The sequence below is a fragment of the Cyprinodon tularosa genome, unplaced genomic scaffold, assembly GCF_016077235.1.
Source record: "Cyprinodon tularosa strain WSP-4 unplaced genomic scaffold, ASM1607723v1 ctg154, whole genome shotgun sequence".
Classification (NCBI taxonomy): Eukaryota; Metazoa; Chordata; class Actinopteri; order Cyprinodontiformes; family Cyprinodontidae; genus Cyprinodon; species Cyprinodon tularosa.
The window spans coordinates 2,202,979-2,227,692 of NW_024038375.1; the positions used below are offsets into that span (position 1 = coordinate 2,202,979).

The 24,714-nt window shown below is 36.7% G+C and overlaps 1 protein-coding gene across 2 annotated transcripts; it reads left to right on the forward strand.

The window, feature by feature from the left end:
- The first annotated feature begins 10,993 nt into the window (after nucleotides 1-10,993).
- Nucleotides 10,994-23,937, forward strand: LOC119780067 (proteoglycan 4). 2 transcript variants are annotated; one of them, XM_038279963.1, is made up of 6 exons: nucleotides 10,994-11,252; nucleotides 15,160-15,251; nucleotides 18,882-18,972; nucleotides 20,053-21,595; nucleotides 21,656-22,162; nucleotides 22,249-23,937. In XM_038279963.1, exons 1-6 carry the CDS (start codon nucleotides 11,177-11,179, stop codon nucleotides 22,340-22,342), a joined length of 2,403 nt encoding a protein of 800 aa, XP_038135891.1. In that variant the 5' UTR covers nucleotides 10,994-11,176; the 3' UTR covers nucleotides 22,343-23,937. The 2 variants fall into 2 exon arrangements, with proteins under 2 accessions (XP_038135891.1, XP_038135889.1); XM_038279961.1 differs by having other exon boundaries at nucleotides 20,053-22,162.
- Nucleotides 23,938-24,714: the final 777 nt, after the last annotated feature.

Genomic DNA, 24,714 nt, shown 5'->3' on the forward strand with positions numbered 1-24,714 from the left:
AGCAGGCGTGACGTCACACCGGTGACACACCTTTTCTGTGCAGCTCGGTCCTGGTTTGTCACAAGGTGAACAGGATGTGATCATTTCAGTTCAAAATGAGAGCAATCCTGGTATAGATATATATAAAATTTGACTTTACATATAAATGCAATTTTTAACAATAATTTACTTTCAGTTAATGATTTTGTTTTTGGTATCAAGAAAAACGGTTACTTCCCAAAAGACAAACATATGGAGGTAAAAGAAGCATCAGCTGCAAAACAAAAAAGTTCTGTTGGCCTATTTGTTTTTTGTTTTTTTATTAATTATATTAAAATGTAATATTCAAAACTATTTCTATTAAAACCCTAATCATAAGCAATGGGGAAATGTTTATTGGTATTTTAGCAGGTAAATCCTGTAATTGTTGCCAACCTTTTTTTCCAGTTTCTACTGGGGTTTTGACATGTGTTAAAACTATCTGAGCTATCTCTATAGCTATGCTTCTATAGGCTTAGACGTCTGGAGGACATAGTGACCCATATTTCATCATTCTGCTTCATTCTATCTCTATACTCCCACTCTGCACAATCTGTTAGTTCAATCTCTAACGTTATGCTCTCTCTGCTTTTTCTCATGGTAGCTTTGCCTCATCTGTTCCTGTTTGGCTGTGACACCATCTTAGAGAGAAATATCAGCTGTGCTGCTGCCATCAACACCAACACCAGTTGCTTTTTGTATCTCTGCCTTTGTCTCCTTGAACCCCAGTTGGCCTCGGCAGATGGCCGCTCTCACTGAGCCTGGTTCTGCTGGAGGTTTCTTCCAGTTAAAAGAGTTTTTCCTCTCCACTATCGCTACAAGTATGCTTAGTGTGAGGGATTGCATTTGAGTCAATGAGTCGATGCAATCAACTGGTTTTCCTTAGATAGAAAACTTTGAATCAATTTGACTGTATGATCTGGTGAACTGTAAAGTGCCTTGAGATGACATGTGTTGTGAATTGGTATGTATTTTTTGGTATGTATAGGTATGTATGGATGGAGGTGTATTTTTTATTTTTTAGTATATAAAAAATTTGATAGGCTGTTTTTTTTGTATTCAATGAAACAAAAAATGAAATGAATGAATAAATAAATAAAAAAAATAAATAAAAATGTCATCTACCCATTGAAATTGTATTTATTCTCTTTTCACATTTTTTCCCCTTAGTTCTGAAATCTAAAATTTAAATCTACACAGTCGCTATTTTAAAAAGGACACATTTCCCATGGTAGATATTAATCTTTGTAATTTATCTTTTTATATTTATATTTTTAAAAAGGTCATGTAATGTTTGAAGCTCTAAACACATTTGATTAGCTGGACTGAAGTCAAAAATCTCTCCTTGGATTGTAAAGGCTGCAGACCCCTGTTCTAGTCCGACGTTCCCTCGTGGTTAATCTTTTTGGTTAAGTAAAAAGATTGCTTTAAACATAAATCTGGGAATAACCACATGCATGTCTATGAATATACATTACATTATTGAACACTTGATTTGTCTCAGTCATTAAGTTAAAATGGGAGAATCAACATAGATGTGTTGCAAACGGAATATTCTCTGTTGCTTATGCATCCATGTCTCAACCATAGCCCAACAATTAGAATACCGCATACCTTGCATGTTCTTTGTGATTATATTTTTGTCATACATGGTTCCCTGCATAAATGTTATCTGTATGTAGAAGTCATATGTAAATAAAATACATCTAAACATCTGTTTATGGCTTGTTTCAATTTAAATGACCTAAGGAAGGCTGCCTTACTCATGCTGACTTGGCCTACCTAACAGAGACTATTTAAATTTTAAAAGGAAAACAAAGAAAGCTTTTTAAAGTGGCAACAGGTCTGATGGATGGATAGACGTAATGAGTAAAAGAAGGAAAACCCGGCAGACAATAACAAAACCACGCCCTGAAACCATGCAGGACCAGTCGCTTGCACCCATGTATTTTCCTTTTTAGTTTCTGTGCAGTTAGTATAATACGCCTGTTGCCACGTGTGTGTGATGGTAATCAACGTTCATGTGTATTTTGTAAGGTGGATTGTAGTTGGAAAGCCCTCAGGGGGCGAGTGTGTGGGCTGTTATGGATCAAGGTGAATCTCATCTGCCTCATTTGCATCCATTCCTGATGGATTGAAATAGGTTTGAGATAACAGAATCTAAGTGGCTCAATTGCGTTTAAAGCCAACGAATGAAAAAATATTTTAAAAGAGTTTTTAAAGGAAAAAATGAGGAGTCAGGTGCTGTTGTTGTTTGATACCTTTGGAGCAGCAAATTCAAAACATCTGTTAACTTTAGAGATCAGTAAAATCATTATCATGTTAAAGAAAACAGCTTATAATGTGCTGAGCTTTGAAGAGGAATCAACAAAATAAAGATATTTAACCAACAGTTTTTTCAATGCTTCATAAGTTAGATTAGGAAAATAAAGAGAATTAAGATAAGCATTTATCTGAAATACTTCAAATGCACCACTACAAAAGAAATAAAAATGATCATAAAAATACTTGAGAGCATCATGTCCAGAATGCATCTCCCAACTTTCTTGGTAGGTTTTTCCAAAGTGGAAAACTGGGATTAGAAAATCTCAAAATTTGGGATGCATTTTATAAAAAAAAAAAACACCTTTTATCATTTGTGTATGTTTTATGTTGCTTTTATCTATGAGCAGTCAAAGTATAGTCAGTGACCTCGTGTACTGAACTAAGGAATCAGTTTGGTTTACTATCAGTCAAACAGAGATCACATTGGGTTAAGAATAACTTATCCCATTACCTCAACTAAGAAGAATGCTGTGATTCCCGATTTTTATTTTGTCAACAGGAAATGTTCTCAGTATATCTTCCTCACTTGTATCCAGGTTACATAAAGGTGATGTTTATATACAGCAGCTTCATTGTGCAGACTTGAATCCTACAGGGAGCCCCAGAGATGTACAGTAGAGGCCTAAGGACCTCAAAGGATAAACATTTTTAGAATATGTTTGCAAAGAAAATGAAGTATTTCTTGTTTCTAAAAAGTACTTAATTGATATTAATGAAACAGCCTGTAAAATATGAAACACAAACATGTCTTAGGTTTCTAAATATTTGACCATTTGCCTGATATTGAACACAATGTATTATGAAATAAATATTGTAAGGACTAATTCTTCCTAAATCTATTCTGATATTATAAATACTGACAAATTTTATATCAATGCTTATCTTCATTTCAAGTTTTGTATTGAGCAGAAAATCTCATTCAAAGCAGCTCCTTCCTCTCTGTCAGCTCCTTGCTGGCTGTTTTTTACATTATAAACACACATATTAAAACTGAAGTAGGGCGTTTATCAGCAGAATCCAAGGTTTCTCCCTTTGGAGAGAGTACACCAAGAGTTGTTGTTAAACCACCTTTCTAGAACATCCATCCATCCATCCATCCATTATCTGACACGCTTGTCCCAAGTGGGGTCGTGAGGGGTGCTGGTGCCTATCTCCAGCAGTCAATGGGAGAGAGGCAGGGTACACCCTGGACAGGTCGCCAGTCCCATTTCTAGAACAGTTTTGACCAATCTAGAGATTCTGGAGGTAAAGGAGACTAAACCAAATCACCTGCAGGTGGAGCCACATATTGCTTCTCTGACCCTGTGATTGTTTTTCTGTGAAAGAAATCTGCATAGTCACTGCAGGAGTTGCTTGATAAGAGTTTTTGCATACTCTTCATACTTGTTTTCCACATATGAATGTCTTAAAAGCAAACAGATAAACACAGTCATCTAAAATAAAATCCAAATTCAAACACAGCAGCATTACCTCAGGTTTTTAAAAGGACAGATGTGGCAGAATTTAAAAGGGATTTTAAAGAAGAGTGGTCTGAAATCTACTGATAAAAGATTCAACGTTTGTTAGTGCAAAGTCTTGATGGCTCTCTGCCAAAGATGAGGCAAACAGATAGATTAAATGGCTGTATCCTGTGTTAATTACTGAAATGACAGGTTTAAAACCTTTTTATCTCTACCAAGGTTACCTTTAAGGATCTAAAAAGTCTGGTTGATGATCTTAGATGCTGAAATATGATAAAAAAGTAATACTACTACGCATAAAAAAGGGAGGGAATATTTGAAACTTACAATGGTCTAATTAAAAAAGAAAATAACTGTGCAGGTAGGCTTCTGCCCAATTTGCTTCGATATATAAGTGATGTTTTTTCAAATTAATTAAAATTCTTATTTGTACTTTTTTAAAAAGCATTTTTTAAAGCTAGAAATAATCAAACAAAATATTTTTCTAAAATAAATGGCATTAGTTATTCATAAAGCAATTGATAAAAAAATTATAAAGAGGAAAAATATGAAAATAATTGGATACAAAAAACAGGAAACAAAAAAGCCTGTGAAGATAAAGATCCTCACTGAAGCTCAGAACATTAATAAATAGGTTGAGATTTTCACAGTGACAAGGATAGAAGGAAAAGCTGGTACTTCAGTAAGATAATCTAATGGTGTACAATAGGGTTATTAAATGCATCTCCACAAGAGTGTAGATCATTAGACTCTGACTTATAAACTTCACAGTTTATGTTCAGGGCTCTCCAAGGCTGGACTGAAACACTCACCAGTAGGGGTCAGCAGGATTTAAGGTATGATCCTCCACTGAGGTCACTCACCTTTCATTTCTTATCATCATGCTTGTTTACCTCAGTAAATCTGCTCTTTTAAACATGAAAGGACAAACCGTGTCATAAATGGAGCATGCAGAATGCACCTCCTTCACATGGAAGACTGTGAGCAAAACAAAGCAAACTTTTATCTTTCTACAAAGTGAATTATCAATCAAATAAAACTAGCATGGATGCTAAGAAAGCATTGTCTTTAATGATGTACATACATATCAATGGTGTGGTACAAAAGTTTCCACATTTTACAACTTTACAAAAATAGTTTAGTGTCCTTGATTTTATATAACCGATCATAAGAAACTGATATTTGTGTTTTAAAAATCTTACATGCATTTGTTTTTATCCCTCTTAGATCTGATTTTTTTTCTTTTTTTCCACAAGGGTGGGATAGTGCTTAGGGAATTGGGCTTGGATCTTGGAGGTTCTGAGTTCAAGCCCCACACACTTCCAAAGACTGCCACTCTGGGTCCCTGAGCGGTGTGGTACTAGCCTGGGTGCCAGTCCGAACTTAGTCCCGCACACAAGGTTTGAGGTCGAGAAGTTCGGTCTGTCATTGCTCAATAGTACTGGGAGTATGCTCGCACAATATCTGGCGGGCCAATCAAATTGTCAGGGCGGGCTTTATACGATGATGGACAGAAGATCAACAGTACCAAAGCGCGCTTGGGTGACAACAACAATGGCTGCCGCTGGAGAGTTGAGGTGTGTAGATTCTGCTATTAGGTCTGTTCTAGACGATATCATCAGCAAATTAATTTTAAAAGAGGAACAGAGAAACGCGATCAAGGCATTTGTTGAAAAGAAAGATGTTTTTGGCGTCCTTCTTATGATGTGGGAGTAGCAGAAATGAAAGAGGCAGTTAGAATTGATGGAAAGATTAAAAACAGAAAAAACGAGAGAGAAAGCCTCTGAGAGGCTGTAGAAGACTTAAGACAGGGATTAAACTGGACGTTATGCAAAGACTGGTAACTGCACAACACTTTCTATTAAAAGATAGAGTGACTGAGAATACAGTAAAACAGCTCAAAGTTGAGGCTTTACATGATGAAAAAAGCCAAACTGACTTCATATGAACCTTCTCACATTCCTCTACATGATAAATTTGGTTTTATGGTTTCATTTTTATTTGTATCCTGTATCTCATCAAAATGGAATGCAAAAATACTCTTTGCTTCCTTATTTCATTTCACACCTGTGTCGGTGAAAAATCCGGATCACCTTTGGATTAATCTCATGTTCAGTGCTGTGTAAAATGTTCAAACCTGACGTTGTTTTCCATTTTGTCACGACCCAGAAATAAACTACATATAGAGTATTATTGAGATTTATAAATCTCAATAATACTCTATATAGTGTAAGGAATTTATGAATGTTTTTTAGTATGTTTTCTTTCTTGTGCTGTAGTTTTAAAAGCCAACCATCAATAACGTAGCCCTAAATAATGTCTTCAAAGTCACCTGATTATTTAATTCGCCAGTTGTAGGTCCACATGTGGGTTATTAAATCTGAGTTTAAAGGCATCTTTTTTGTGAAGATCTCTGAGTTTTTTTAGAAGACATTAATGAACAAACAGCTTTATGAAGACCAAGGGACACTGCAGAAATTTCAGGAAGAAATCTCTAGAGAGGTTTGAAGCTCGGTTAGAGCAGAAAAGTACAGCGTTGATTAGAGAAGTTGCTTTTTATGTAAGAATACACATTGTTGAAATACATCCAAATGAAATCATGTTTGTTGGATGTTAGGAACACAAAAAGCGTATGGAATACGTTTCTCTGGTCAGTTGTGAGCTAAATTTTACTACTTGGTCTACATGCAAAGCGCAGTGTTTGCTTAAAACTCATTTCCTAAACACACTTCACCCATGGTGAAACATGAAAGTGGCAGTATCAAGGTGTGAAGATGTTTTTTTCTCTTCAGGGGGAACAGCAGCACTAGTCAGAGATGATAGAGTGATAGGTGGTCCTTTAAAAACATAGCCATGCATGTTTTAGATACACTCACTAGCCACTTTAGTTGGCACACCTTTTCAACTGCTTGTTAATGCAATTTTCTAATCAGCCAATCACTCATTGCATTAAAGCATGTCATCCTGGTCAAAACACTGTGCTGCAGTTAAAACGCAGCATCAGAATAGGAAAGAAAGGTGATTTAAGTGGTTTTGAAGGGGGCATGGTTGTTTGTGCCAGACAGGCTCACTGGAGTATTTCAGAAATTGCTGATCTAAAGATAATTTAACACAACTATCTTTAGGGATTTGCAGAAAATGGTCTGAAAAAGATCAAATATCCAGTGAATGGCAGTTCTGTTGGCGTAAATAACCTGTTGATGCCAGAAATGGCCAGACTGTTTCAAGCTGATAGGAGGGCAATAGTAAGGTAACTAGATGCAGCTGAGTTATGCAGAGGAGCATCTGTTCTGTTCGGACTTTCGAAGGAGGTGGTCATGCTTTCCTGCTGCTCCTGCAACTCCTTACTCTGTCCTTGCTTTGCTGTGTCTTGTCTTTCTGAGCCCTCTCTTTATTTAATCCAAATTCAAACAATGGATCTGGTCAGCTGGTGTTTCAATGAAACTGACCAATTTTCTCAACTGGAAGACAGGGAAAAGGGGACCCCTCCTGTCCTGCCAGGACACACTTTGGGGGATACACCATTGGCTCACGGAAGGCTTGGAGGATGGTGTGTTTTACAATGTTGTCAGTCGAAAATGTGGAAGACGCATGGATTTTTGGATATATTATACTTGGATTTTTTCTGCTTGGATTTGGAGGATACCTGATTTATCAACAATTACAGAGGATGTCGGCAGCCATTTGGGCATTGATCAGGCTGCCGGCAGCGGTTGACACGCTCACAAAGGCTGTGAATGAGCAGAATCATGAGCTGAGCCATTTGCTGGGTGCGATTGAATGCAAGCTGGCTGCAGTGGTTGAATAGCTTCAGATGTAGTAATGTAGGATCACACTCTTTATCTGCTAGATCTAGCTCAGCGATTTAAATGGCTTTCATGGCTAACTTTATATATTAAATGGTGAACTATTGCCTTATTTTTGTTTGTTTGTTTGATTTATTCTTTTGCTTAGCACACGCACGAAAATAATACTGACCCCAACCTGCCCCCTCTCACTAGTAAATTGGCCTGGAATGAATACTGACAACTAGAAAAGATGATATAGTAAAAGGCAAGCAGATGAGCAGGCAGCAACTAAAATGCCAATATTATTGTATCTTCTGCACTGCAACGCAGGTTGTACACTAACATTCCTTGCATTTTATTCCAAAGAGCACAAATGATTCCCACGAAAGAAGAAGAAACTGGATGGACCAGTGGGTTTGTCTGCAGGACAGCAGGTGCGACAGCTAAACTTGAAAGACAAAATGTGACTGTACAGACAGAGAGGACATAATGGATGCTTGAACAATCCTTACTGTTATGTCATACGAAGCAGGCCACATAAGAACTTCACTAAACATATGCTTAAAGGTATCCTTTTCCATCTGGAATTGAGGGATAATGGGGGACGTTGAAGGGTGGGGGTACTCTAAATTTCAAAGGTCATATACAAAATTATGCATGGAAATTGAGGATTAAAATATTGTAGTAAAGTTGTATACTAAACTGAGGATGTAGAAACTAAAACAAAAATGATATTGTCATCCAAACATTGTTGTTTTCAGTTTTGTTTTTTTTAAACAGGAGTTAACTTCTTAATTTGTACCTTATCAGGCACAGTTAAGACAGCATACTGAGGATATGGTTTTATTTTATGTTATTTCTATATTTGATGCCATTCAGGATCCCATCAATGAATTAGGTCAAATATAGAGACACACAGTTCATTCTGTCATCCTTCTGACCAGCTTTCATTTTATTTGCAAATCAGTGCCACCATTATGGATGTCTGAGTTGTGGCTCTCTTTTGTTTATCTGCTTCCTCGTGTTTTCCTGTTGTTTATAGCCTTTAAGTTATATCCTTGTGCTTTGATCACCTCGTTTAGTTTCTTAGTTTATTTTTCTGTTCTGCTCTTTGAACATTCTGTATTATTTCTGCTATATTTCACTTAGATATATTTTCTCCCAGGTTAGATCCTTTCTGTGCAAATCAGCTCAGCCCAATTCATTTCTGTAGTTTTATCTTCCTCAGTCTCCCTACACTCCTTTTTCCCCAGCTGCTTCACATTTTTTCTACATTAAGTCACCTGCTTTCAGTGTCATTCTCCACTAGTTCCTCAGCATATATTGTTCTCATTGTCCCCAGCTTGATCCTTTTGTTAAAAAGCTCCATCCAATGTTGCCTCCCTGTCTCTGCCCAGTTCTCTCTCCATGCAACATGCCCCGTTCTCCTCGTGCCTAGCTGTGAAATTTTAATAGCCTATTTTGTTTAAATTCATTTTCACTATACTCCTTCTGAGTTCCTCTCTGCTGTAAGGTCCTGTTTCAATATATGAAAACCAGGTCACGATGGACATGCTAATCTAGGTTAACATATTCTTTACCAATTATTATCGGGTTTAGTGACATCTTTTGGGACCTTGAAAGCAGGGCTGTTTAGCTGCGCAGTAAGCAGATTTAAATATACATCTATTCCAACATTTGCTAAACGATATTCTATATGATTTTTGTAGGTAAAGTTAAATGCAAAAAAGAAAAAAAAAGCAATATATAATATTGAAATAATTCCTGCTGTAGAATTTACTCATTTAGTTTAGAAAATATAAATACTGATTTATGTCATCCACCATCCATCCCTATGGTCACTTCGGCTGCACTTTGGGCAGATCATCATGAAGCCAACAGAGCAACAGGTTTATTCAGAGGCAGTAGTTCTTTCAACATTACAAAGGTCTTCATTTTCTCCTTTTTTCACATTTCAGAAATAATCTCTTTTTTTTTTATATGATTCTGGATGAAAGATCAACCAACCGTAGTGTACAATTGTTCAGGGCAGGAAACTGACAGATGTTGACAAATAAAAATAACCTTGTCTCAATACAAACTGATCTTCTCCGTGGAAGTATCTTATGTGTGTTGGGAACATGAGAGAACAATCTGTATCATGAAAACCAAGGAACACACCAGATAGGCCGGGGATAAAGCTGTGGAGAAGAGAAAAGTATTAGGTCATAATGCAACAGCAAGCTATAGACATCTAATAGAGTACAAAGATAGTCATCCACTCCAACTGGGAGTAAGGTGCTCCAGTGAGATCTTGTCAAATATAGCATAATCGGTCTTAGATCCATATGTTGGGGAGTAGCGGTATACGCTTCTTCATGAAGAACATGGAAGCTGTTCAGAGTTGATGAAAAGAGGATGGAAGCTAAAAATGGGAAATCATGGATTACCTATTAGATGGTTCAAAGGCCTTAACGGGGATGGAGGTCTGCCTTTAAACAGGACTTTGACTCTTAACATATAGGCAGAGCCTTTTCCAAATACGCTGGATCAACATATGGAAGCATGTGTGAATGAAGAAGTCAAAGTCCAGAAGTGAGTGTCTGTAGGAAGTCTTAAAGACGATCTCCGCCCAGTCTGATCTAGGCTTTGATACAAAGGAATGAGAAAATAGGTCATCAAAAGTGGAAAGCTGGTAGACTTACAACAAAAATTTGTAACTGCTGTAACTTTGCTGTAACTGCAGATACAACAGTGAACGGAGTGTCCCATTTTTTTTTAGATTTTAATCTCTGACAGATGCTTAAAACTGTTTAAAATATTCTTTGTTCCCTCAATAGAGAAGAAAACACCAGTTAATGTTGGTCTATCGCATAAAATCCCAATAAAGCTCTATGCTGGGAACAGAAAGAACAAGGAGATAAAATATATTGTACCGACCAGTGATCTTAAGCTGTTAAGTGTTTATGGTTTCCTGAAATTATGTTATTGTATGATATGAATGAAAGATTTGCTTATTCATGAAGATAAGAACAAAATAAGCATTCAATTTCCTTTCCATCTTCTTTCCTTATGATGAACAAAAAAGAGAAAGTTATATTTTTGGGGGGATTTCAAGCTGAATGTTAACCTTTGCTCCTGACCACATCTATTGGTTAAATAAATACATTTTTTTGTTTTTTTTTCTCCTATCGGCTTAGCTTTGAACTAAATATTTTTCACTGACTCATTTCACCGCAATCAGAGCTGCGCAGAGAGGCTTAAAGCGGCTCATTCATTCGGCAGGTGAGGCCAGTGCTGGAATGCTGCTGAAAAAGGAGAGCCAGGGCCTCACCTGTTGCTGCCTGGCAGCATACACACAGAAACAGGGAGGTGCACAGGAAAATGGACAGGAGGCGGAGTTTGCTCCATTTTATCAAGCTGTCCTGAAAAGCTTTGTAGAGTCAGACCTGCCTGTGGCGCACTTCTACCTGCTGCGTTACTGACAGCGAGGAGCAGCAACTTTGACTTTGTTTTAGCTCGGATTGACCTTTGACATGAACAGGTGATTCCTGCCAAAGGTTAGAAAAAGTCCTTTTCTTCAGTTTGAACCAGTAAACGTCAACAATGAAGAAGGGACTGCATTTTCTGGGTCGAAAGAACCAATCTCTTTATGACACCAACATTAAAATCCAGGACAGAGGTGAGTAAAACCAAACAAGTTCAATCTCATGATCTATTTACTAAAGGTTAACTCGACCTTTGGACTTCATGGTGAAGAGTGTCAAAGCCTTTTTCACTAACTCTTTACAGCTGATAAAAACTTTATGTCAGTGTTAAAAGACAGTTGTTAACATTTTAAGTAGAATGATTTCATTAAAAATTGTATATTTATCAAAGCTTCTAACTTGACTTCAGCTGTTCATCAAAACATTCACCATTATGGATCTAAAATAAGTTCTTTATATACAACAAGTTTTAAAATAAACTCAGACAAGAATGCCTAGTAAGTATCCTATACCTTAAAATGACAAAAGTGAAATATATCAAAAGTTCATTGTTTCTTAGGTTGGTTAGTATAGATTTAGAATGCAGAAAAATTTTAACTATTTATCACTTACATAAAGCTGCGCCAAAGATAAATGTGTTTGTGTTTACATGCATATTTTTTAAAATGTAAACTCTGAAGAAATATATAAACTATATATACTTTCTTATTTATTTTAATTTTCTCAGACGTATGAGGGCAAGGAAGAGATGTGTTCAATTCTTCTACCTTTATAATTAATACTTTCAACAACAAAAAAAAAACATGTTTTTTAGATTATTATGTTGCCATATAACCTGTCCAGAGTGTACCCTGCCTCTCGCCAGTAGACAGCTGGAGAGAGGCACCAGCACCCCTTGCGACCATGCTTGACGGAAAATGGATGGATGGATGTTGCCATACATACTTTAATGCTGTGGAAGAAATAATATAACTGTAAAAATTTTTTCTAATTTGTCTATATCTGTTTGACAATTATGTCACTAACTTAAGAAAGAATGTGCATTTTGCATAACTGCACTATCATAACAATATCACCTATACTTTTCAATGCAGAAATTTTTTTTAAACAGCCGAAATTCATAGGTTTCTGGGAAAAAAAAAAGAAAAGCTATTGTCGCAGGTAAATATGTTGCTTAATCTATAATACATAAGCATTGAGGCATCTTTTTAATATGTTTTTATTAACTTTTTCCTGTGAACATAACATAAAACCCAAATATTTTAATCATGACATAGATGAATGTATTGTATCACCTTTTAGACCTTTCTTGGAAGAAAAAAACACTGCTGGATTCAGTAAACATTTTGCTAAATATGTAAGATACATAGAAAAAAAATTGTAACTTAGTGTTAAAAATGGTTAGACAGAATTTATAAATGGATTGAATAAAAGCTGCCAATAATCAGACTCCTAAAGCTATTAAGGTCTCAGTGTTGTTTCTTTTGTTAGGCTTTAAATCCTTGAAATGAAAGCTAATGGACATTTGAAACGTGTTAAACGTGTTAAAAGCTACATTTTTGGACTTCTGATCAACTCAAAGTCTCCTACCTCCATATTCACATACCTCATGGACTGTGTTTAAGCAAACGATCTCTTTATGTTGCAGTTTTTGTTTTATTTAAAATCTTTCAAAAATCATTGAGTCTTAACTCTGAACCCAATCTATGTTTTTAAAGAATACTTGGTAAAGAATAATTTTTTTTTTCTTTTTTTTGCAAAGGGAATTAGTTAAACTATCTAAATTTTAGATTATTTTAAGAAGAGGAACAGAGCTTTCAGTGCTTTTTCCTTATTAAATTATTTTGGAAGAGCAATGCTGCTCCATCACTGGTGAGCACACTGGGCAGCAAGCCATACTCCACCATACAGAGTACCACAAATGTTTTCTACCGCTAAATAGTTCTTACCTTTACTTTCTAAATTATAATAACCCACTGGGATTGGATTAAAACTTTTTTTTAACCATCCTTTTTTTTATCTAGGATGAAAAGTGAACTGTTCAACCATAGATAACTACTTAAAAAATGCTTTTATCGTCAGCTATTCTTAGTTCTCTCTTTCAGGATTTGCTGGTGCTTAAGTGGATTGAATAATCCCCCCTTTGTTTTCTTTGTTTCTGACAGCAATGACTGCAACCTAAGCTGTACATTTGATCTATCCATTCCTGTAGGTTGAAGAGCTAAATCTGGATCTTTTCATGCTAAACATATAGTGCCTTTTTCTTTATGTAATGGAGGGGTTTTACCCCAGAAAGGGTCTTTCAGTATTCTTATATGCAAACGTAAGAATATCAATCAATCTCCAAAGTTAGTGTCGTTGGTGTCGTGACCACACTTGGGGTCCTTAATCAACCAGTATGGGTTCTTGAGAACCAACACAGAAAATAAACTTAACAAAAAATAATGTTGAGGTGATTTAAGGTATAAAAGCAAATATTTTTGTCTTTTAGACTGTTTTCAATCAATTCATGTGTCACTAATGGATTTTTAAACTAAAACAAAGGTTTGGGTCATGGATCAACTCAGGGACCATTTCATGGAAGAGAAGCTGAAATGTTTTGGAGCCTCTGTCTTAGATCATAGTATTATTGGCAGAGGTGTGGCAGATTAACACAAAGACACTTACTTGACTCTTGCTTAATGTCTTCTGCAGCAATGAAATGGTTGTAGTTTGAATTGCCAACCAAGAGTTTTCTTTAGAAAGTTCTGTTTATCTCCCGCTCCTTTGAAGAATTAAACACAGACTACCTACTCATGATGTTTATGTGTCAGGGTCAATAGTTAATCTCATTTTCAGACATGAAGATGGCAGATCTAATGTCCTAAAATGGAGATCATTAAGAATGTGCAAAACTTTCAGCCCAACTAGCTACTCCAGTTTTTAAGAAGTATGGAGATTCATCAACATGTTTTAACAGATGTTTAAAAATTTTGCATGAAACAAGGAAGAGTGAGGCAACAGTCTGTTGCATCATTAACCTGGATTTGAGAAAACTTACCAACTTAATGCCCAATTTCTAGGAAAAAACAGCAGTGTACAGACTTATAGTTTTAGGCCAACTGGAATCTAAGCCAATTGAAGCACAGCAGCAATTGCTATGCAAACAGTGCAACATGAGAGAGAGAACATTTGTCTATTTAAATCAGGATGGAGCACAATAGGAAAACTAATCATTTGGTTAGACTGGTTTAACACCATGGTGTTTTCATTCCTCAGCTGTTTCCACATTCTTTACTGACTTTATCATATTCTTTGGTCTGAAACAGAACAAAAATAATCGGAATCTTGTGCTTATTGTGTCTCAAAACTGAGGAGAGACACAGTGCTTTTGGGTGCCTGTGATGTGTTCACTAACTCTTTGTTTGCTAGATTGTTAGACCACAAAGAGTTGAAATGACTTACAGGCTAAATGCCTTTCAGTGACAACCTGTTGTCGGTCACTAATCGGACAAACACGCTACAAGGAAATGCTTCTAAAATATTGTTTTTCTGCAGCACACTCATTATATACATCTAATTTCTTAAGAACCAGTACATCTTGATTTACCCAGCTATATCCTGCTTCTACATCCCACTGCTTTTTAAAACCCACCATCGCTCACAACTCTTGCCTAACAGCTGCAATGTGTGCTGTACAAACACTGGGGAGGTAACGTGGCTTAAGCAAAACAGCTTAGTGATGCAAATTATTTTAAATCAGCTTCTTCGAAATCAGTTTGCAGTGTCTCACTGCAAGCTGGATCTGGAAGGATCAACATCTATGTGTCGCTTTCTGTCCTTCATCGCTGAACTTTCACTGAACCATAGTGGTGATATGTAATTAAAAGCAGTAATGTGAGCTTCTCATGTGTTTCCCTTATTATGCTGTTAACAGCAAAGCAAACACCAGACAGTCAGGTTGACTAATAGCCATTTAAAAGTCACTTTGGGACACATTGTATCTCATTACACACAGTTGGAACGTATAGTTCTTCAGACTTTCTCTAATCTCTGTTTCTTCTTTCCTAAAGTATTTAAATATAAACCACCAAATATCTGTTTGTTTTTTTCTCTCATCAGACAATATTGAGTTAGTGCTGGATTCAAAATCTGCAGTCTTCGAATCGGGTACTGCTAAGGTGAAAGCCAGACCCACCGTCAAGCATCACACTGTAAGTCTGTCTATCTATCTATAGATATAGATATATAATTCACTATTTTTTGCATTTTTTTTTTTTTTGCAAAGAGAACCATTTTTTTATTACAGGATTTTACCAAATTGAATGTTTTAGATCAGCAATGACAAAAAAAAAGATTATACCTTGTGAGTATATTTCTTCAGCACTGCGCTGATAAATAATGTTATAAGTAAAGTTTCAGGAAAGCAGATTTGACCATTGGAGTTGCAATTAAGTTGCAATGCTTCAACTTTGAATGTTTGACCCTGAATCCAAGGACCCTCAACACATGATGGATGGCCATTGAAGGAAAAAGCAAAAGCCAACTGAGCATAAACATTTTCTGCTTTAGGCTATGCTTTGGCCAAACTAGGAGTCTCTTTTCTAGTCTCCATGGTAACCTCTGTTTTAGTGTCTTTGTGGACATAAGGTAATTTAGATTAGTGGTATTCAACTCAGGACCTGCTGTTCTGTAAATGTAATGTATTTCCCCACCTCCTCACAGCTTGCTTAAATAAACGGATTATTACCATCTTGGTGGTGGCTGAGGAGGGAATGCTATCATTTAGTTGCTGGTGTGTTTGTTGGATGGATGGATGGATGGATGGATGGATGGATTACCATGACATGTTGTTCTGTTGTTGAAAAATTTAATCTTTCAATTTTACCAAAGTAATTTAGATTTTTTTTTATAAAGCCAATATTTTCTAAACTAAGACTAAAGTGTTAATTAGCTCATGAATGCCTATTAAAAAAATGAATAATTTTGTACTTACGCTCACTGGCCACTTTATTAGGTACCCCATGCTAGTAACGGGTTGGACCCCCTTTTGCCTTCAGAACTGTATCAATTCTTCGTGGCATAGATTCAACAAGGTTCTGGTAGCATTCCTCAGGGAGTTTGGTCCATATTGACATGATGGCATCACACAGTTGCCGCAGATTTGTCGGATGCTCGGTTTGACCTGCAGGAGATTGTCTTGACCATGTCTACATGCCTTAATGCACTGAGTTGCCGCCATGTGATTGGCTGCTTAGAAATTAAATGTTAACAAGCAGTTGGACAGGTGTACCTAATAAAGTGGCCGGTGAGTGTATATCCCGCTTTATTGACATAAAATTACTTATTGGCTTTCAAATTTTTCTTTAGCAATGTCAAATAGTTTAAAATGGTTAAGGTTTAGGAAAAACAATAAGTTATCCATCTTAGCAACATTATAACATAACGGATGGATCTCTAAGTTTTTTTGTTGTTATATTACATATATATTATATATTTAGCTATCCCACGTATTGTTTCTCAGGTCCAACCCACTACTTATCCACACTTTTTTTAGGGACCTTAGAAACATTAATCCTAATTTAGGTGGACATTAGCAACGCATATGACTGACAGGCCTGCCATTATCTCGTCATTGAGCAAATGAAGCTCATCTGTGATCCGGTTCACACACCACGCCCTTTTGAATGGGAGTGTTTCTCTGGCACGAGAACATGGCACACCTTGCTGCACATGGGCAGGTCAGCTCTGAGCACTGCGGCAGCTGAAAGTGAGTCAGAGATGACAGAGGGAGCAGACAAAATCAAACTGGATTGTACACACCCTCAGATGATCAGGGAGGCTTTATGTTTTTTAAACATCGGCTATGTGAAAGGGATTATTAACAGAGAGACTCATGCAGGGTATGATATTAAGAAGATGTCTGACTTTGTTAAGAAAACAGATAGAGTGGATGAACTTTCACATTTATTTACCCCTGCCTCCTATGAAAATGTGAAATATGACAACCCAAACATTCAAAACAAAAAAAATCATAGCATTAACTAATAAATTATGCTACATTTTTTTTAAAAAGCAGGAAAAAAATACCAAGCAAAATTATAACATTTTATAAGTTATAATTATGTTAATTATGAAACACATTTATAATTACTTTTAATTTAAACATTTGGAGTCAGAAATCTATTATTTTAAACATTTGGGGTCAGAAATCTAGAAAACGTACCCGCTGCATTACCGTAGTTTTCATTTTGAAGTTTGAAGAATGTTTCATCCTTGAGTGAAAAAGCTGACAGTAGCAGGACAATAATCTGTTCAGGTAGAGCCTGAAATCAGCTGCTTAACAGACATACTTCTCATAGTTTTTCAGCGTTAGATTTCAAATATTTTTACATTCAAAATAGTAAGTAAGTAGCATTTTATAGCACACTTAATAGCTGAAAAAATCTAAGGACAAAGCATCAAACATTATTCATTTCCAATGAAAAGATGAGGTTGGATAAAAAGACGACGATAAAAGCTTATAAGAATAGAAATGTCAGTAGCTGCTTCTGTAATAGTTCAAGATTCCAAAGAGAACCAGAAAGCCCTTTCCACAGTCAAGATGCAATAGTCTGGAAAAAGCCATACGCCTGTGTGTTTCAGGTAATCCTTGGGATTAGGGACAAATTTTTGTTTAAGGAGCTGAGAGCTCAAAAATTTGAATTGAACAACTTTGTTTCATATTCATATCCCTGCCAGATTAAGATTGAAAATGCATCCACTAGAGAAGCTTGTTTCAGATAAAAATGTGTGGCAACCTTTCTGAAAATCAATAAAATTATTTAAAAGTTCATCCTTTTCTAGTTTTATTTAATTTGAAAAGTAATGAAAATTGTCTTTTTGTCTCCTCCAAATATTGGAGGTTGCACTGCCTCTTATCCAAGGAATATGCAGGAATATCTTTAACCTAAAATCGACCCGGGTATTGATAATTTTAGGATTTTTTATAAGAACAAGGTGAACTATGAACGTTAAAGTGACATGGTTCCCAAAAGGTTCCCAAAAGGAACAAGTATTCAAGGCAAAGACTGTAACAGGATACAACCTTGAAAAAATTGAGTCATACATATTTACAACAACTGCGTGCAAATAAACAAACATTACATGTATATAATGTTTTCACAGCAAGAGATGATTTTGCAGACAACAGGCACATGACTTGCACCAACAGAAACATGCTGGGCTATGCTGATGGATTTACAGTGTTAGATCTCGGGGAATCTCTATTATGTAAACACAGCCTGTATTTGTTTTTGGTGCCATTGGTTCCGCGAAGTGAACATCACCTCTCTTTTTTCCATTTTACTTACACAAACACGCAAGTTTCTGTGAGTTTCCTCACAAGGCTTTCTTTGGCAACAGGCAGTGTTATGTGTTACAGGTGGATCCTCTGTTTCAGCCAATGTTCCTCATAAGCAAAGAATGTGAAACTCCAGCGTTCCACTTGCAATTACGTTATGAGAAACCTACAAAAAAGGCATTCATTTTTGTACAAAAGTGTTCAGGAATTTATGTAATGTGCAGGCAGAAATTTATTTGTTAGATGAGTACAGTGTGTGAGAGCTCATAAAAATCAATTTTATGTTGAATATGCCAATAATGTGTCATGCTTTGCTGGAACACTTGGACTATATAAAAGCTGAGAACTGGTTTGTTCACCTTTAAGAGCAAAGGCTTGCCAACAAATCAAGTAAAGAAAATATTCCTGCAGAACAGAACGTACGATTTTTATGCTCAAGCCATTTCTGCTTCTTATGTCAGTGAGTTCACTGATCTCATGGTTTTTGGTGTCTCCATTGCAGTCCTCGTTGGAAGCTTTCCAAGGATTTGCTGTACCAACTCCTACTGTTCCTGATCTTCCTCCTGCCAATGGCCCAAAGATCAATGGGACAGGTAAGCATCTGAAGAACTCTCTATGTATTTCAGGTTTAAACTCCCAATGTAAAAATGTAATTTTCTAGGCTTTATTGGACCAGGTTAATGTGGCACCTCTACTCGGACTCAGGTAATGGATCAGAGTAGTAAGGATAAAGGACTGATCCGGGGCATGTCAATGTTTGTCCAAGTAGTTGCTCAATAACTAGAGGTCATAAAAGATGGAGAGCAAATTTACACTTTGGGAGTGTTTCCCTACATTTCAGCTTTTTTTTAAGCCAACTATGTTACAAAACAGTAACATTTTCAATACACTATTGTGTAATTTATTTAATTTTTTGTTATTCTTTTAAAATCATTGTTTCTTTTTGTAAAGATACAATTTTGAGTCAAACCATAGGCCTAAATGTATTTTATTAGAATTGAATTGGTCCTAAACAGTTTTTTTTAAAACAAAAATCAGTTAATAGTATTATTAGTTTCCGTCAATTCCTAATCAATTAGTTGAACCTACTTTATCTGCATCTGCAGTTTTAGGTCATATAAAAGTTGTTTTTTCAGCAGATTTTACTACCCAAGCTGTGATTGGTTGATGCTCTTCGATTTACCGATGTTTGCTAACAGACCTTCAAGACCTTTAAATACAATATAATGAGAAATTAAATAGATTCTATCTACTGATTGTCATGCATTATAAGGCAGCTGGTTTCACTGGACCTGCGTTTTGAGATTTCAAAAATATGATTATCGAAAAGACATAGAAACTCTTAGAATTAAATTATTTGACATGTGAACTGGTATCCTTCCAGGCTAAAAACTAGGCCAAATTCCGTTATGTAATAACCTGGGATATCCTATTTGGAATGGTTAAAAAAATCGGTCGAACAGAATTCATTTAGCATTAAAACGTTTGCAATTATAAACAAACATACAAGCCTTTAAAGTCTTCTCTGTGAAATTACTTAGTTTTAATCGCTATCCTCTTTTCAACAAATATACTCCTCAGCTGAGAAATGTAAACGATTTTGTTATGTATAGGAAGCTTATGTGATCTATAGTGTTCTGGAGATCTTTCCTCTAATATATCTGTTGTTTCAGCACCAGGCCAAGAAGAGAAGATATTTGTCCCTCCTCCTCCTTCAATGGCCCCTCCACCGCCTCCAGTGGATTTCATTCCACCTCCGCCAGACTTCATGGGTGACTTAAACAGCTTAGACCCACTGGCCCTCCAGCCTCCGTCTATGCCAGCTCCAAAGCCACCATCTCTGGTGGAGGAGGATTTGTCCATCTTAAAACCACCGCCAATGGCACCTCCAAAACCTCCATCTACCTGCTCCACTGGATCCGGGTCATCAGTACCCATCTCTGTCCCACCAGCAAAAGTCCCTGAACGTCCAAAGTTTGCCCCACCACAGCCCCCCACTGAAAAGCAGCAGAAGACTGTGAAGGTCCCACCTCCAAAGCCCATCAGATTATCATCTATGTCTACTTTGGAGTCCCCTCCTCACTCCCCTGCACCACCTCCCCCAATACAGTCATCAAAATTGTCCACCTTTAACCCTCAAAACAAAGCAAAAGTTTATGATCCTCCAGAACCCACATTTCCTAGCCAAAAGCCAAAAGCAAAGCAGATGTTACTCTTACAAGAATCAGGATCAGTTGAATCTGCACCTGTGCTGGTAACGGTAGATGGAAAAGCTCCTCAAGCTTCTCAGCTAACTAAACCAGAGCCCAGAGCTGTAAATGAAGTAAAGGAGGCATTAGAAATAAAACAAGACACCATATTACCTGAGTTCCAAAAAGAAAAGAAAATAGAAGTTAAAACTGAGTCTAAAAAAGCAGCTCCAATACCGGCTCCAATAGTGGAGACTAAAGCAGAAAATGTTCCAACTCAGTCTGATATTACCAAGCCCCTCCAGCCTCCATCCTCACAGAAAACGACTAGTGTCCAGATAAATTCACACACTAACAAGAACCAATTGAAAGCCTCTCCAGCTCAAGGCCGCAGCTTCAGTCCCTTATTGGACCGTAAACTGTACAGCCTGAAGGCCAATGAAACCAAACCGTCAACATCGCCGTTGGCTCTCCTGCAGGCGGCAAAGGAAAGAGAGAAACAAAGAACCACTTCTTCTCTGTCACGCGAAAGCAGCACCAAGATGAGTGAATCAGTGTATTCAAATTCCTCTACTGACATTCCAAGGTCAACTTCTTCAATTATACCCAGTCAAATTAGGCCAAATGAGAATGCAACTGTTAGACCTGTAGAACAAAAGATTCAGAGTCCAGAAAAACCCTTAAGTCCAACAGCCCTGGCCAAAGATCAGAAACTATCGAATGATTTAGTTTTGACTAATTTCACAGCGTCCCCAACTGTGAACAGCCTGGGTGAGCAGAAGCAAAGGGCAGAGGAAAAACTCTCAAAGTTGCAGGATGAACACAATGACATTCCTAAAGAGGTAACTTTGCCATTGCTGCCTCCACCGCCAGAGTTCGGTGACTTTGATGATCAAATACCAGAGTCACCACCCTCCATCCGTCCGCCTGATCCCCCCTCGACAAAAGCACCAGCACCCCCGGAAGTCACACCAACACCACTAGTAGTTACAAAGTCTCCAGCACCAGCTAAAGCCCTAGCTCAAACCCCAGCACCAGCTAAAGCCCTAGCTCAAACTCCAGCACCAGCTAAAGCCCCAGCTCAAATTCCAGCACCAGCTAAAGCCCCAGCTCAAATTCCAGCACCAGCTAAAGCCCCAGCTCAAACTCCAGCACCAGCTAAAGCCCCGGCTCAATCTCCACCCCCTGCTAAAGCCCCATCTCAATCTCTAGCTCCACCACCAAAGCTCCCCCCTCCTGATGTACATGTCAAACCAAAGGCACCAGTCCAGACTAAATCCAGTCCAGTCCCGACTCAACAACCAAACAATATTTCATCCAACCAGGCCACCCTCCTTAGTATTTTACAGAAGAAGATGTTGGAAATGGATCACAAAATGGCTCCAGTTAACAAGTCAGAGCAAGGCTCTGATGAGTGGGGTAGCTCTTTGTTTGATGAAGACAACAAGATGCCACCGGTGCCAAAACCGAAACAGGAAAGCAAAAATCCCCCCACCCCCACTAACAAAACAGCATCTTTAGACATGAAAGAGTTGGAGAACAAAGTACTACATAAAAACCAGCAGAGCACACAAGTGAAAAGTCCCACCACCAAGTGAGTACATCAGGGCAAAGAAAAGAGAGAGTATACCATAGTCTGTTTGGACATTACAATCACTCAAAATGTTTTCTTCTTCACAGAAACGGGATCCAATCAAGACATCAATATGGTTTGACGTTCACCATCAGACCTGGAACCAAACAACCCATAACACTTGTTAATAAGGGGCACTGATGTTGGACAAACCTGCTGTTCACACAGGAGCATTTGCCAAAGCTACTTCCACAGTAAAATGGGATAATTTGAAAGATCTTCCTTTCTGCGACTCCGGCCTGTTTCTCTTTAAATAAAAGACCAATAAAAGCTACATTTTTGGAGTGAGGCTAGGTATTTAAATGTTGTTAATGTCAGAAAAAACATTAACAAAGAGGCCTGTCAGAAACCTCACCATTAATATGATTTCTCAGAGTTTTTGTAAATCCGCCTGTTTCCATTAGACTAATAATGCAGGTCAAAGAAATTTTTTCATGTGTTGAGGAGATGAAACACTTTGGCAATTGAACAAGACAATTTAAATTTAAATAGGAAAAAACAATTGCATTGTCTTATTTCAGGTGCATTTCATCCAATTGTCTTATTTTAAGAGTAAAATACTCATTCCATTGGCACATCATCTTTTTTACCTACTCAAATTAAGGGTAAATACATTTGATATAAGACATTATTGCTTATATCTAGATAATTTTTGCAGTGTGATCTTTTAAATGTTGATGCAGTAAATCTCATCATTGATGCAGAATAGGTTAAAGCTTTGGGTCGTTTTTGCTGAAATTTCAGATAAAGAGTAGGTGCAGATTGATTTTTCTCTCTCAAAAACAACAACAAAGATAACTTTAAAAAGATAGCAAGAGTAATGTGGTTGGCACCTAAACATTATGTATCATTTGTGCAATAACACAAACATGCCTGGCGAAGATGTTACAAGCATTTTATTATTATTTTGGAAGTTAATGCGGAAATTGTAGGGATGGTCGTTGTGTTTCTTAAGTAGAGCTTTCTTCAGATCTAGACATTAATATGGATAATCTTTAGAGTGTTGTGGCTTTTTTTCTGCCTGTTAAATCCTATTTTATTTGGAGACGCACAAACCAGTCTACCAATCTTTCCTTGACTGGCGCCTTTAAAAAAAAAAATGTTCTCCTTATTCTTTTTGAATGTTTCCAAAAGTTTTGAAGAAATCAGGAAAGCTTAGGGAAATATGTTTTGTGCATAAAAGGAGTTAATAGTTATTTTGTGGGTTAATCTTACAGGTTAAGAGAAGCTACGCGTTTTTGTTTTTCTATTTTATGCGGATTAGTCCCAAAACAATCAAAATGGACAATCTGAAAATCGATATCAGGCAGGAAAAAAAGCCTCACCTGTGCATTTATACCTGTTTTTGTTTGTTTTTTAGCAATTTCAATGTATACTGGAAATTATATTTGTTTGTGTAAATTCTGGAGGTTTTAAAATGTCTTTAGTTCTCTCAAATATTAATTGTAAATTAAACCATTGTATAAAAGATCTTTATATGCTGGAATTACACACAATGTACCCATAATGTTTACTGTTACATGTACATAAGTCCACCAGAACAAAGCAGACTGCCAATTTAGGTAACCAGTTGCATGGTTTTTTTATATTTATTGATTTTAAAAATATTTTAATATAAGGATATCCTGTGATTAATTATTGATGTAGTTACATTCGCATTATTATTGTACATAATAGCCTCATGATGATTTTTTTTTTTGTCTGTGTGTAATTTTTATAAAGCTTTTAAGGATACATATTTTTTTGTGGTTCATATTCTATTTCCAAACATTTACTGAATGGTATACTTTAATAATATATCGAACTTTCACTCTCTCATATCTTTTTTTTTTTAAATAATGCTTCCTAATATAAGTCATAAGTTGTGAAGGATACCTGCGGGTACCTGACCCTGTGCAAAACTCTGACAGAGGGCACTCATACCCAGTGTTGTATAAAGTACTGAAATGTCGGAGTCAAGTAAAAGTATAAGTACCTCTCCAAAATATGACTTTGGTAAAAGCCCAAGTCACTGACTGAAATGTTACTGAGTAAAAGTCTTAAAGTATCTGAAATGGCTTGTACTTAAGTATAAGAATTACTGTAAAAATAGATGTACTCAAGTAATGTAGTGAAAAGTATAAGTAAAAAGTAAGTGCAGTTTGAATGACATTTTTTAACATTTTGGTAAACTTTGAAGGTTAAATTCACTGAAAATAATATAAACAACCAAGTGTAGGATAAATTTAGACAGGCTTTGCGAAACAGGCGTATCCTATTGGTGTTGATGAACAAGCCCAGGCAAGACCCGACTTTGTAGTCAGTAGGTGAGGTCAAAACACTTGCCTTTCTATCGCTCTCGTTTTTTGTTTTTTACTTAGTAACTAAACCAAACATTGAAAATGTATCGGAGTAAAAGTATGCAATTAAGTTCGTAAATGTAGTGAAGTTAAAGTGAAAGTTGTCAAAAAAATGTATACTTTTGGAAAGTATAAAGTACTCCAAAATATACTTACGGTAAGTACAGTAGTGAA